This window comes from Podarcis filfolensis (assembly GCF_964270895.1).
Source record: "Podarcis filfolensis genome assembly, chromosome: 14".
Taxonomy (NCBI): Eukaryota; Metazoa; Chordata; class Lepidosauria; order Squamata; family Lacertidae; genus Podarcis; species Podarcis filfolensis.
Window position 1 is genome coordinate 16,157,488 of NC_139616.1, and position 13,611 is coordinate 16,171,098.

The 13,611-nt window shown below is 46.1% G+C and overlaps 2 protein-coding genes across 6 annotated transcripts in view; both read right to left on the minus strand.

The window, feature by feature from the left end:
• CEMIP (cell migration inducing hyaluronidase 1) overlaps positions 1-13,611 on the minus strand; it is a 173,929-nt gene that overhangs the window by 138,988 nt on the left and 21,330 nt on the right. The gene's annotated exons all lie outside the window — the stretch shown is intronic.
• The window catches only part of LOC310749379 (cell surface hyaluronidase CEMIP2-like), a 98,819-nt gene that overhangs the window by 42,224 nt on the left and 42,984 nt on the right, over positions 1-13,611 (minus strand). For all 3 annotated transcript variants that reach the window (XR_014541592.1, XM_083586171.1, XM_083586172.1), the window contains 3 exons: positions 11,801-11,953; positions 9,478-9,655; positions 5,541-5,756 (listed from right to left, as the gene is read on the minus strand). Coding sequence is in view for 2 of the 3 variants with exons in the window: in XM_083586171.1 (XP_083442297.1) it covers positions 5,541-5,756; positions 9,478-9,655; positions 11,801-11,953 (547 nt within the window). In the remaining variant the exon portion in view is untranslated. The remainder of the gene's footprint in view (positions 1-5,540; positions 5,757-9,477; positions 9,656-11,800; positions 11,954-13,611) is intronic.

The window sequence follows — 13,611 nt, forward strand, 5'->3', positions numbered from 1 at the left end:
GCTTTTAATATAGGACTACTAGATGACAACAGGGAGATTTCTTATTGATGGAGGACGGTTGGGGAGGTGGGAGAGGTTATCCCACCTTTTTGGCCCAAAGATTCTGAATGAAACTCACACTATAAGCTAACACAACCGACAAGATATAGCTAATGATTGGTAACGGTGAAATAAAATAGGAAAAGAAACAAAACACCACAAAATAGGGCAGGAATATAAAATAATGCTCGTGATAAGGAGAGGCTTTAAAAAGGATTAGACAAATTCTGGTGGATTGTGCGGAACTAGCAAAATTGACCTACAGGATCGGTAACCAGGAGGAAACAAAGTTCCAAAGAGATTGGAGTAAATTTGTGGATTATATAAGTAATAACTGTAGAAACGTGAAGACGTTAGCAGGACTGAAATAAATCTTATGACGTGGACTGGATATTATTAAGGAACTGTGGAAAGGGGATTGAAGTAAGAAAACCTGCTGAAGGGAGGGAGGGAAGTCAGTGCTCAGTAGGGCATTGAGAAAGAAAGTGGATAGGTGATTGTGGAACATTATTGTATTTTGTTTGTTTATGTGAAATGAAAAACTAAGAAAAAGCATATTTTTAAAAATAAATAAATAAGATTAGGCTAGCCTTGATAGCTATGCTCTGCCTCCATGGCTTCTGAATACCAGTTGCTAGAAACCACAGGAGGGGAGAAGGCTCTTGTGCTTGAATGTGACCTGATCCACCAGGCTCTTCTTATGTTTATCGTATGTTATTCATAGTGTACAGCAGTGGTTTTCAACCAGTGTGCCGTGGCACCCTGGGGTGCCTTGAATGGTGGTCAGAGGCGCTGTGGGCAACAATGGTCTCTGTCCTTCTTTCCTTTCTTCCTTCCTCCTCTGCCCTCTCATGTCTCTGCCTCCCAAAGGCTTGCGCAGCTGTTTATTGCAGCAGCCTTGGCTATAAGCTCCGCAGGTGAATGGTGCGTCTGGGAAGCACTTCTCTTTGGGGAGTGGGGAGTGGGTGAGCAGCTCAGAGACCAGGGGTGGCAGCAGCAGCTGCCCAAAGGAAGAAGAAGAAGAGGAGGAGGAGGAGTTTGGACTTGATATCCCGCCTTTCACTCCCCTCAAGGAGTCTCAAAGCCGCTAACAATCTTCTTTCCCTTCCTTCCCCCACAACAAACACTCTGTGAGGTGAGTGGGGCTGAGAGACTTCAGAGAAGTGTGACTAGCCCAAGGTCACCCAGCAGCTGCATGTGGAGGAGCAGAGACGCGAACCCGGTTCGCCAGATTACGAGTCTACCGCTCTTAACCACTACACCACCCTGGCTCTCTAGGATTCCCAAGGAGAGGAGAGGAGGCTGAGGGAACCTTCCACAAGGGAGGCTGTTCGAAAAAGGGTGAGAGGCTGCCAGCTCTGCGGGCAAGGGAGACATAACTGGGCTCCTGAGCCCCACAGGGGTGCCGCAGAAAGAATGTGGTTGGTCAAGGGAGCCGTGGACTCAAAAAGGTTGAAAACCTCCCTCCCCCTCCATCCTTAATACATGTGCACACAGAACATACATGTACGTTTGGACCAAACTCAAGAATCAGCATAAAAATGATCAAAACACACATTTACTAAAAGGCGATTTCACCTGTCTGTACCGCCAAATGAATACAGGGTCTTGTCTCCTGAATCCAAAAACAGGAGGGGAAAGAAAAGCAGATTTGGTCATGGAGTTTCCAAAGATCAAAGTGAAGCAAAGGGTTTCACAGTCCTCCGTGATTGGAACTAGTCCTTTTTATGCCTTTCGGAGCAAAAATTCAGAGCGTGCACACAACACCAGTCTGTCTAAGCAAGACGGATGCTGCCTTTAGCTCCTGAAAGTTGATGGCATTTTGAAAGCTAAAATTTGTGCTCCGTTTCAAAGCAAATACCTCTCCCTGCGCTCGTGCCAAATTCTTATGCCTTCCCTTCAGTCCAGGCAAGTCCTGAACTAAATTCCCCACAGCTTAGATGCTGATTGGATGGGAAACTCTAGTAAAGAAGGGACAGGTCCCAGAGAAAATGACTGTTTGTTCTTGCCTTACACAGCCAAGGAAAGTTCTTAGGACGGAAAAAGGGTCTCACTGCATGGAGTGCCATAATGCGCTTATAAAAATAGACCAGAAAAAGAAGAGCGAGAAAGAAAAAAAGGGGGGGAGAGCTTATCTTGTTTACAGTTCAGAATTTTTATGCAGCACCAAGTAGCTAGATGCAGAGCCATTGCCCATGTGGAGGGTGGAGCTGTGGCTCACTGGTATGGAACATGTTTTGCACACAGAAGGAACTCAAGCCTAGGCATACTCCAGTAAGGATGGGCGGATATGTCAATTTCAGTTTCTCATTTTTTACAATCATAAGTTCATTTCTCCACATTTCCACATTGGTTTGCAATTTTCAGTTCATGAAAATTCATCAGCATTTTTGTGCGAATGGCTTCCAAAACTGATGTTTTTTATGCAGTTTGACGTGGTGTACATATTTATGAAAAGCTATTTCTCCAAATATAATGCATTTTTGAACGTTATTCTTCCTAATATATGCATTCTTTTGCACACTTTATCCTAGTGTATAGGGTTGGTTTTTGTGTGTGTGTGTGTTTTTGTATGCATTATTTGGCTCAAAAACTGCATTGCAACATCCACAGAGGTGTGCATTTCAAATGATGGGTTTGTTCTGATTTACGTATTGTTTTGAAAAGTGCAACTTCTTTTTAAATGTCACCTGAATCAAATTTCCCCCACATTCCTATCCTCAGGTTGGGATGGGAATTGCCAAAATGCAGCACTCAACCTAGCCTTTTCATGCCTGAGATGTATATTTTCAGGACCCACTCTGTTTTTTTCTAATTGCATTTTAAATTTTTTTTAAAAAAACTTCTTAATATTGCATTTTAAATATTTGTAACCCACCCTGGGATCTTAGTAGAGTGAAGGAGGCAATACATTAAAATATCATCATCATCCCTGTCCACGAGATTGCTACTCATCAGTGTAAATACGGGGACAAGCTTGCACATAACAGGTTTCCAACATAGACATCAAACTCTGTGTGTCCCTTATGTACAGTGCCACATATACTGAATGCTGATGTCTGTTTCACCACGTTGGATACCATGGGAACCAATTCCTAGGGACCAAGGTCCCTTCGGCCCCCAAATAACATATTTGAGGGGGCTGGGCCACAGCAAAGTTGTTGGGCATTGCCATTCAAGCAGTATTTGTGCACCATGTCTTGTGATCAATTATGTGGGGTGGGGGTTACCTGCCCCCCCATATTTTACACAGCAAGCAGTCCCGATGGATTCTTTTGCCAGGTACACAGGGCAAAACAGACACAGAGGATGGGATACAAGAAGCATCCAAAATCAGGGCCTATCCACACTTTACATTTAGTGCAGCACTGTAATACTTTAAACAGTCATGGATTCTGCCACAGAATCTTGGGAACTGTAGTTTGTTAAGGCTGCTTGGAGAAGACCCCTATTCCCCTCACAGAGCTACAATTCCCCGAGTGGTTTAACCTTCAACCCCTCTTCTTAGGAAATGGTTTCAAATGGTAATTAAGATGCATAGTGGCAGCTCTTACATTGCTCCTGGCAGATTCATGAAAGCTGGGGTGGGGGTTGGGGACAGAAAATGGGTCTGGGTCTGGCTCCTTTGCAGTAGATCATTAAAGGCTTCTGGCTCGCAACTGTCTACCAACAACAATTAAATGCTTCCCCCCTACCCCTGAATTAGGTTGCTCAAAGGGATTGCTACTCAAGCAAAATTGGATACATGGGTCACAGACTTCTTCGTCTCCTTCTCATGCACAACTGTGGTTCAAATTATTTCTTAAAAGAATAAATAATAAGAGTGGAGAAGTCCAAATGTCAATGAAATTGCAGAACAAAGAGAGGTGAGGGTTAACTCTTCCCTCCCCAGCTGTGGTTCTAGAAAAAAACAAACCCTGGCGGTGCAACTAGTGTTAGAAAGCTCCCATTAGCACCCATGAGAGTTTTCTTCTTCTTCTTTCATATATATTCATTTATCTGGGGTGAGGACACCTGTGGTCCTCCAGATGTTATTGGGCTCCATCACTCCTCATCAGCGTGGCTAATCTGGAGGGACACAGGCTCCTCATCCCTAATGTTAGGCTTCCTCAACCTCGGCCCTCCAGATGTTTTTGTCCTACAACTCCCATGATCCCTAGCTAGCAGGGCCAGTGGGCAGGGATGATGGGAATTGTAGTCTCAAAACATCTGGAGGGCCAAGGTTGAGGAAGCCTGCCTAATGTATTGTAACCTGCAGCTTGACCCTTAATCATGCATTGACTATGTTCCCAATCAAAATGGTTCAGCTATGGCAGGTAAAATGTAAAAAATGAAACTACTTTAATCCAAAAATGAAACTACATAGACGAAGATGTAGGGTGGCCTCAGGCCAATGAGGATGGCCAGAACATACATACATATATATATATATATCTCAGCTAAATTGACTTTTGGGGACAATAAACTATTCCTATTGACAGATTATCCCAGCACTGCATGCCAAGGGGAAAACTGCCCTGTAAATTATTCAGGGAAGGATATTAAGCAGATGCTAGCTGGATCTGCAGCCCAATGTCATGTTTTAAATTCCCTCGTGCAGCCAGGAATTCTCCTTGCTAATGAGAAAGTCCTGGAGAATGTTAATCATATATCTGAGGCTCTGAGAGACAACACACAACAACAACAACTCTCCCCCGCCCTGTTTTTGGCAGCTTTCGACACTCCTGCTTTCCAAACGCTCTTCTAATGCTAACCAGCAGAGCCATGCAAAAATGTGTAAGAAGTGAAGAATTGAGAAAAGGAAAAGTTGGACAGGGCTGTAGGCAGATATATTCATTTTCTCTCTGTTCTTCATTCTCTCTTCATCCATCCATCACCCATTCATTTTCTCTCACACATCTCCACAGAGGCCCCTCTCTTACCAGCTAGCTTTTCTCTCTGGGACTCCCCAGCCTCTGTTCATGCCAGCCTCTCTCCATTTCCTTCCTTCCTTCCTTCCTTCCTTCCTTAATTCATTCATCCCTTCAGCAACACCAAAGCTTCCTTCTATCATCCCACTGAGAACATCTCTGCATAAGCATCAATGGTCCAGCCTTAAGGTAAAGGTAAAGGGACCCCTGACCATTAGGTCCAGTCGTGGCCGACTCTGGGGTTGTGGCGCTCATCTCGCTTTATTGGCCGAGGGAGCCGGCATACAGCTTTTGGGTCATGTGGCCAGCATGACTAAGCCAGCATGGCGAACCAGAGCAACACACGGAAACGCCGTTTACCTTCCCGCCGGAGCAGTACCTATTTATCTACTTGCACTTTGATGTGGTTACAAACTGCTAGGTTGGCAGGAGCAGGGACCGAGCAATGGGAGCTCACCCCGTCACAGGGATTCAAACCGCCGACCTTCTGATCAGCAAGTCCTAGGCTCTGTGGTTTAACTCACATCGCCACCCGCGTTCTATCATCCCACTGAGAACATCTCTGCATAAGCATCAATGGTCCAGCCTTACCTGTGCATATTTTCCAGCGCAAATCATTCCGTTCCACCTTGGGACGATAAGGCAGCCCGGGTGACGAATCAGATAGTTGTCTGACCTGCCCACAAAGGTGCCTGGGTAGCCTGTCACTGAACCATCCAAATCATGGAAAATCGAGACCTTATCACCATCATTATTATTGTCTCCAAACCACTGGCCTGCCCTGCCCAAGAACACTCTGAGCCCAACCTTTGGAGAAAGACAGATAAGAACAGAGAGTCATTATTACTGCAGGAACTCTATTGCATTTCAGGCTACTAAAATAGCTATTCAGTGCTTATGTGGCAAGATTTCCATGGTGGAAATGACAGGACCCCCCCATGAGGGCTCTGTGATTTATCAACTGCATAGCAGGCAGAAAATTCAACAAGTGTGGCCTTCCCATCACTGTATCTCTGCACTGGAAAGAATGCATCTGATGAATTTCCACCTGCTATGCAGTGGTACCTCGAGTTACAAACGCCTCAGGTTACAAACTCCGCTAACCTGGAAGAGTTACCTCAAGTTGAGAACTCTGCCCCAGGATGAGAACAGAAATTGTGTGCCGGCAGCGCAGCGGCAGCAAGAGGCCCCGTTAGCGAAAGCACACCTCTAGTTAAGAACAGTTTCAGGTTAAGAACGGACCTCCGGAACGAATTAAGTTTGTAACCAGAGGTACCACTGTATAGCTCTTAAAGCAGGTTTGGGGGACCAGGGAGCCCAGATGTTGATGGATTTCAGTATTGGTCACCCCCAGCCAGCGTGGCCAATTCTTAGGGATGGTGGGGGTTGTGATCAAGCAACATTCAAAGGGCCACTCATTCCCCAATGCTATTTTAAAAGACAAAGAAGTTATGTAAAGGACAAAACATGGCAGTCTTGCACTGTTTGCTTGACAGTTTCCCACTTTAGGGTACCAAGGAGCTCCAAAAGACACAATAGGATATCCGATTTGATCCTCGCAACCACCATGCAAGCCGATTTAAGCTGAGAAAGCACCAACTTGGCCAAAGGCTACCCGGTGAGCTTTGCAGCAAAGGAGAAACTTGAACCCGGGTATCTGTAGCCCAAGCCCCATTGGATGAGGAGTTTATGCCCATCTAGATGCTGTTAGACTCTAACTCCCATCAGCGCTAGCCAGTATGGCCAATAATCACGGGATAATGGGAGTTGTAGACCAACAACATCCCGAAAACCACAAGTTCTCCATCCCTAGTCTTGCCTGGCAGTGACTCTTCCCAGTTCCAGACAGGGTTCCTCACACATCTTTGTTGGAAAAGCTGTGGATGCTAAAACCTTCTGCTGTATCTACAGAACCCTGCATCTACATTGCTTCTTCTATACCCTGTGCTTCTATGCCCCCACCAAGCAACATAAAATGAAGCTGAGCAAGGAAACGCAAAACATGATTCCACCCCGACACATTCAGTTTCTCCAGATGTCTAGAGGAGAGCATGAGGAAGAGTGAGCCATCCTTGTGGTGAAGGGAAGTTCTGGTCCAAGTCAACTCAAGCAATGTTTGTGATCTTCAAGAAGCGGCCTGCAAGAGTAGAGCCTCTTGCACTTGCTCTGCACAGCTATCAAGCTCCACGTGGTTGCGGGAGGGCGCAACCGAATGAATTCCTCACCCTCCGTCTGACCTTCAACGGGCAACGTTTAAACAAGTTGCAAAGTGTGTGATTCACTGAAAGGCAGGAGGCCAAAAGAACTTCCCTTCACCACAAGGATGCAAGCAGCAGACACACCTAAATTTTGCACACAAAAATTAGGAACCCTAATAATCAGTGCTGACCATGCACTAGGAACATTAGTCAGGCACCTAAATGCTATGCAGGAATCTTACAACAAGTCAAACCAGTGGTGCCTCTAGCTCAGTGTTGTCCTCACCAATGTTCCTCAACTGTGGATGTTGCATGACAACTTATATCATGCCTGACCACTGGGCTAAGTTGTCTGGGAATGACGGGAGTTGTAGTCCAACATAATCCGGGGAACCTCTGCCTGACAATGTACTCTGGACAACCCAGGTGCCAGAAAGACCACCTCTCCCTTACACACCTGCCTGGAATTCAAAATCTATGGATGCCCTCATGATGCCACAGTCCTCTGAGAATATGGTATATGGCAACTCCCAAGAGAGCATTCTTAATAGTAGCACCCCAATTCTGGAATGGCATTCCCTCTCAGGTGTGGTTCTGAGTTTTGATACAACACTAATGGAGTTTTGGCGCAAGCTAAAAATGTGCATTTGGCCAGAGCCATGCCCCCTCACCTGGCTGATGTATACTAATGTAGTTAATAAAGTGCTTGATCTGACGGTAATTTGTACTTAAACCAAATATTGATTTATTGTACTTTAATGTTCCTCACATTGTGTTAACCACGATGAGCGAGCTATAAATAATTTTAATTATTCTGGTATATGTATTTGATTATCGGCTGCAGCATTTGATGTTTTGTGATGTGCGTTCGCCTCCTTATTGGGCGGACGGCTTTGCAGGCGGGCCCCTGGCCTCCCTTGTGAACTGGCTTATCACAGGCCAGATCGATTTCCTGCCGCCAAATGGGCCAATGGCTGCAGGAATTAGTGGGCATTCCCCTGGGTTCAGGACCAAAAGGCCAATTGCGGCCCTTGGCACCACGCCCAGGGGAAGTTTAAATGACTGGACTGTGGGGTCTTTCAGCCTCTCTCTCGCTAGGCCGATTTGACTGTTAAAAATAGATGGCAAACGGCTCAGAGATTCCTTTGGAAGTGAGAAGAAGCCCCATAAATTGTTTAAATACCGTATTTTTCCCTCTATAACACGCAGATTTTTTCTCCTAAAAAGGAAGGGGAAATGTCTGTGCGTGTTATTGAGCGAATGTGTGGTCCCTGGAGCCAAATGGCAAAAAAATCAGGCAAAAATCAAATCGCACGTCTCGGAGAAGGGAAACCTGAAAAGAGGAAGTGGCTGCTTTCCTGCATTCTGCCTCAGGGTCTTACTGCCCACCCTCCTCTGTTTCCTTGCTGTGTTTGCTCAAACGGAACAAAGAGCAGGGAAAGCCCCTCCCCTCCAGGCAAGCAGAGGGGAAAGCAGAGTGTCGTCTCTGTGCTCCGGTGCTGCTGAAAACATGCAGGAGGGAGAGAGAGAGAGAGAGAGAGAGAGAGAGAGAGCTGGCTGGCTTGGGTGGGTAGGTGAGGGAAAACTTTTGCCTTCCTTTCCTCCCTCCCGTTATACCCCTCTCCTGCATTCTTAGCCAGCTGCTTCTCTGCACACCCCTCTCGTGCTCCTTGTCCATTCTGTATTTTTCCTTCCTTCCCCACTTAAAATGTGGTTAAAAAGCATGGATCCACATGGATCCTCAGGATCTTTGCATTGGGTCACCCCAAATTCACCATCAGATCACATAGCATGTCCATGGCTACAGCCTGCCCCCCAAAAATCACACACGCACTGTTGCCTGGGGCTGCAATGGTGCAAAAATGTGGTTAAAAAGCATGGATCCACATGGATCCTCAGGATCTTTGCATTGGGTCACCCCAAATTCACCATCAGATCACATAGCATGTCCATGGCTACAGCCTGCCCCCCCCAAATCACACACCCACTGTTGCCTGGGGCTGCAATGGTGCAAAAACGTGGTTACAAAGCATGGATCCACAGGGATTCTCAGGATTTTTGCATTGGGTCACCCCAAATTCACCATCAGATCACATGTCTGTGGCCACAGCATGAAGCACAAAAATGATACATCCACTGTTTCATTCAGAATGTTTTTTCCCTTGTTTTCCTCCTCTAAAAACGATGTGCGTGTTATGGTCAGGTGCGTGTTATCGAGCGAAAAATACGGTAAATAAAATGCACACAGGAGAATCAAGCAGAGGCACATTCCCTATTGCCAAACCCACACAAAAAGAAGATGGGCCCAGTTAACATCTCCCCTGACTTACGCTTCTCTCCATCCTGACCAGCGAGGCATTGTTCTGGGGACTTATCTGCCAGGCGTTCTTCATGAAAAAGCCAATGGCGCTCGAGTGCCTGTCCACAGTAGGGGTAAACTTTCTAAAAGTGCATTTCGTCAGCCGGACAGGACCGTCGTATATCTGGAAGCCACGGATCGGAAACGTCCTATGAAAGTTACAAAAATGAAAGGTGGTTCAGCATTCTGAAATGCCCTTTTTAAGCACACACAACCTCATTTGCACGTCAGCCAAACCGTGGCTTAGAGTGCACTGAGCTAAGCTATGGTTTGTCTTAACATGCTATTCAAACCCAGGCTCGTGGTTTAGATTTCTCCAAACCAAAAGTTGGAACCAAGATTCGTCTTATGGTTTAAAACTTCTGCTTTGTTTGGAAAGAGGGTCCCAATGACATACCAAGTCAAACCATGGTTTAGCTCAGCACAGAACCAAGATGTCTGAGGAGGATCAGAGCAGCAGTGATCTCCTTCCCTAAGAGCCTACAAGTTTCCTCATTTGCACCAAGCTGTGGTCTGCCTTAGTGTTACGGGCAAACCGGTCCAGTATAATACGCTTCGGCAATGCTCTCAAAACTCTGTTTTCTACATTTCCTTCTTGTTTCTACTCAGCGATTGTGCATCTGTTCACAGCTTTGTTTATTAGCTTGTTATTCTTGCTTTCAGTTCAGTTTGACTTTTACAACTCTTCCCTCCCTTGTTCTGCTCCATTAGCACATACACACGTACACATCTTGGAGATCCTCTCTCCTTCTCTTTTGGCAAGTTCCCGCCTTCCTCGTTCCACTTCCTGAATACATGCCAACTTAATTCCCCCAACTACAGTTAGCGTATTGTACAAATTTTATCTATGACTATCTATCTTTCTTTTCCATGACAAAAGACTATTGCAATTTATTGAGCCGTGGTCCTCTGCAGCTTTTCACACCCTATCAACCCAGACACCCCCACCACTCAAATGCGCCCCATCTGCACTGGGAACTGTGGTTTGTTAAGGGCGTTGTGAGTTGCTCAGAGTCCACTGTTCTGCTCTCATAGTAGTTTCATCAATCCCTCTTCACAGGGAACTCTGGGAATTGTAGTTTAGGGAGGGGGAGAGAGGTCTCCTAACAACTCTCAACACCCTTAACAAACTACATCTCCCAGAATTCTTCAGGGGAAGCCATGACTACTTGAAGCGGCATCACAGCACTTTAAATCTATAACTCTTGTTGCAGAGTCCCACTTGTTGAACTCTAAGCTCCAATGTCCACATGCGGCACAGTTGGAGGGCTAAACTGTTTAGAGGACAATCCATCTATAATCTTTCCCCAGTTCTGACTAATTCAAATATTCTCACAAGACCATACCCCCTCAGATCTGAAAGAGAAAGTCAAATATCTTAAAGCACCCCATGTTAAAACTAATTGCCTCAGAGAAGATGACCAGTGAGACAGGGTCTCTTTCCTCCCCGGAGGTGTTCTGTTCTGGTATGGGGCACAATTTTTACATGACAATGTTTTTAAACAAACATCTCTTCACACAAGAAACTGAGGTGATAGAATCTTGAGAGAAAACAGTAGCAGGTAAGTCAATGACTACCTTTTGGTCTGGCACCTCTGCCTGACAATGTACTCTGGACAACCCAGGTGCCAGAAAAAACCCCCTTTCCCTTATACACCTGCCTGGAATTCAAAGATCAATGGATGCCCTCATGATGCCACAGTCCTCTGAGAATATGGTACATGGCAACTCACGAGAGAGCATTCTCAATAGTAGCACCCCAATTCGGGAATCCCCTTCCCTCTCAGATGCAGTTCTGAGTTTTGGTGCAAACTAAAAATGTGCATTTGGCCAGAGCCATGCCCCCTCACCTGGCTGATGTACTAATGTCGTTAATAAACCAAATATTGCTTTATTGTACTTTAATGTTCCTCACATTGTGTTAACCACTCCCTGGAAGGCCCTTTCCATCTGGCCCAGGGGGTGGGGCCCAGGGTTACCCTGCCCTACTTCAGTGACTGTGGTGTTTTAAATTTTGGTTTATGGTTTGGTTTTTTTGCAAAGTAGATGCTCTACCCCTAAGCTACAGCATCCCTTGATTCCCACTACCCCACTGCCAGATGTTTCTCCAACCTCCACCAATAGGAATGGTGCAGGTGTTGCAGCCCCCAGGGCCATCACCCACCAACAGTCTCCTCATCATTATAATCATTATAATTTTATAAAGTGCATTAGTCCCTTTTCTGGAAAAACTTATGTACCAAATCACATGCCAATTCACCTCCAAAGGAAGACACGATCCGTGAATAACCTACTTGTTTCGGGGCAGTGTCCTATATTCTCCGCCAGCTCCTTTCCCCCAGTAGCTGTTTTGTCCTCCCTGGGAGCCAACATTGTTGCTCTCGCCAACAAAGATGGAATGAGTCACTTCTAGGCTGCAGCCTTCGTCGATGGGGAAAGTTCCATCGCTATAATTAGATGAACACGGACAAAGAAACACACAAAAATCAGATGGCAAGTATTAGCGCAGCCCAAAAATATTCTGCCAGCACAGGTGTAGCTGTCTTGAAAATAGGTAACAGGAAAGGGACAACCTAAATTGGGGTTTCCCAAACTTGGATGTCCAGCTCTCCCCCCCCCCCAGACTACAATTCCCATCATCCCTGACCACTGGTCTTGCCAGCTATGGATGATGGGAGCTGTAGTCCAAAAACAAGTCCAAGTTTGGGAAACACTGACCGAAATGATCCAAGACCCTGAAAAACCTTCTCTCTTGAAAAAAAGCTAAATCATTTAGGGGAAGGGGTGTACAGTGGTACCTCAGGTTAAGTACTTAATTCGTTCCGGAGGTCTGTTCTTAACCTGAAACTGTTCTTAACCTGAAGCACTACTTTAGCTAATGGGGCCTCCTGCTGCTGCCGCACCGCCGCCGGAGCCCGATTTCTGTTCTTATCCTGAAGCAAAGTTCTTAACCTGAAGCACTATTTCCGGGTTAGCGGAGTATGTAACCTGAAGCATATGTAACCTGAAGCGTATGTAAACTGAGGTACCACTGTAGTTCGGTAGCAGAGCATCTGTTTCGTATCCTGAAGGATCCTGGTTCAATCTCCCGGCATCTCCAGGTAGGGCTGGGAAAAATCTCCTGCCTGACACACCAGAGAGCCACTGTCAGTCAGTGTAGGCAATACTGAGCTGGGTAGAACAATGGTCTCAACTAGTATGAAGCAGCTTACAGTGGTACCTCGGGTTACATACGCTTCAGGTTACATACGCTTCAGGTTACAGACTCTGCAAACCCAGAAATAGTATCTCGGGTTAAGTACTTTGTTTCAGGATGAGAACAGAAATCATGCTCCGGCGGCGCAGCAGCAGCAGGAGGCCCCATTAGCTAAAGTGGTGCTTCAGGTTGAGAACAGTTTCAGGTTAAGAACGGACCTCTGGAATGGATTAAGTACTTAACCCGAGGTACCACTGTATATGCTTTTTCATTTGCAGGGATACAGAAAACTGCCTTAAACCAGCTCAGAGTTGTCTTGCATCTAGCCCAGTATCATCAGCCACAGAGCAGGAGGAATCTGTGGCCTGTCCAGATATTGCTCCATGCCTCTCCCATCACTGCTGACCACTGGCTGCGCCACCTGCATCTGACAGGAGTTGGAACCCAAAACATCTGCAGAGCCACAAGTTTCCCATCCATGGCTTACTCCAACCAGTAGCAACACTCCAGTGTCTCAAGGCAGCCAGAGAGAGGGGTCATTAGCATCAGCTTAGAGAAGAGAGACTTACAAAAGGTGGCAGCTGATAAAAGGAAGTTTTTCCCTCCTCTGTGAAATGGTGGGGCATCCAATGAAACTAAAAGGAAATAAATTCTGGGCTGACCAAGAGATTTGTTTGCTCGGTGTGTAATATATGAAGGGGTTTGTTTGTTTTGAAAAGTCTACACAGTTCACAGGGTAGATCCATCAATGGCTATTAGCTATGGCAAGATACAGGCAGAACCTCTGGTCCTCCAGATGTTGGAGGACTCCCATCAATCCACGCCAGCATGGCCAGTTGATGGGGCTGATGGGAGCTGTGGTCCACAACATCTGAAGAGCCACAGCCCACCCCCCTTGCAGTAAGAGAC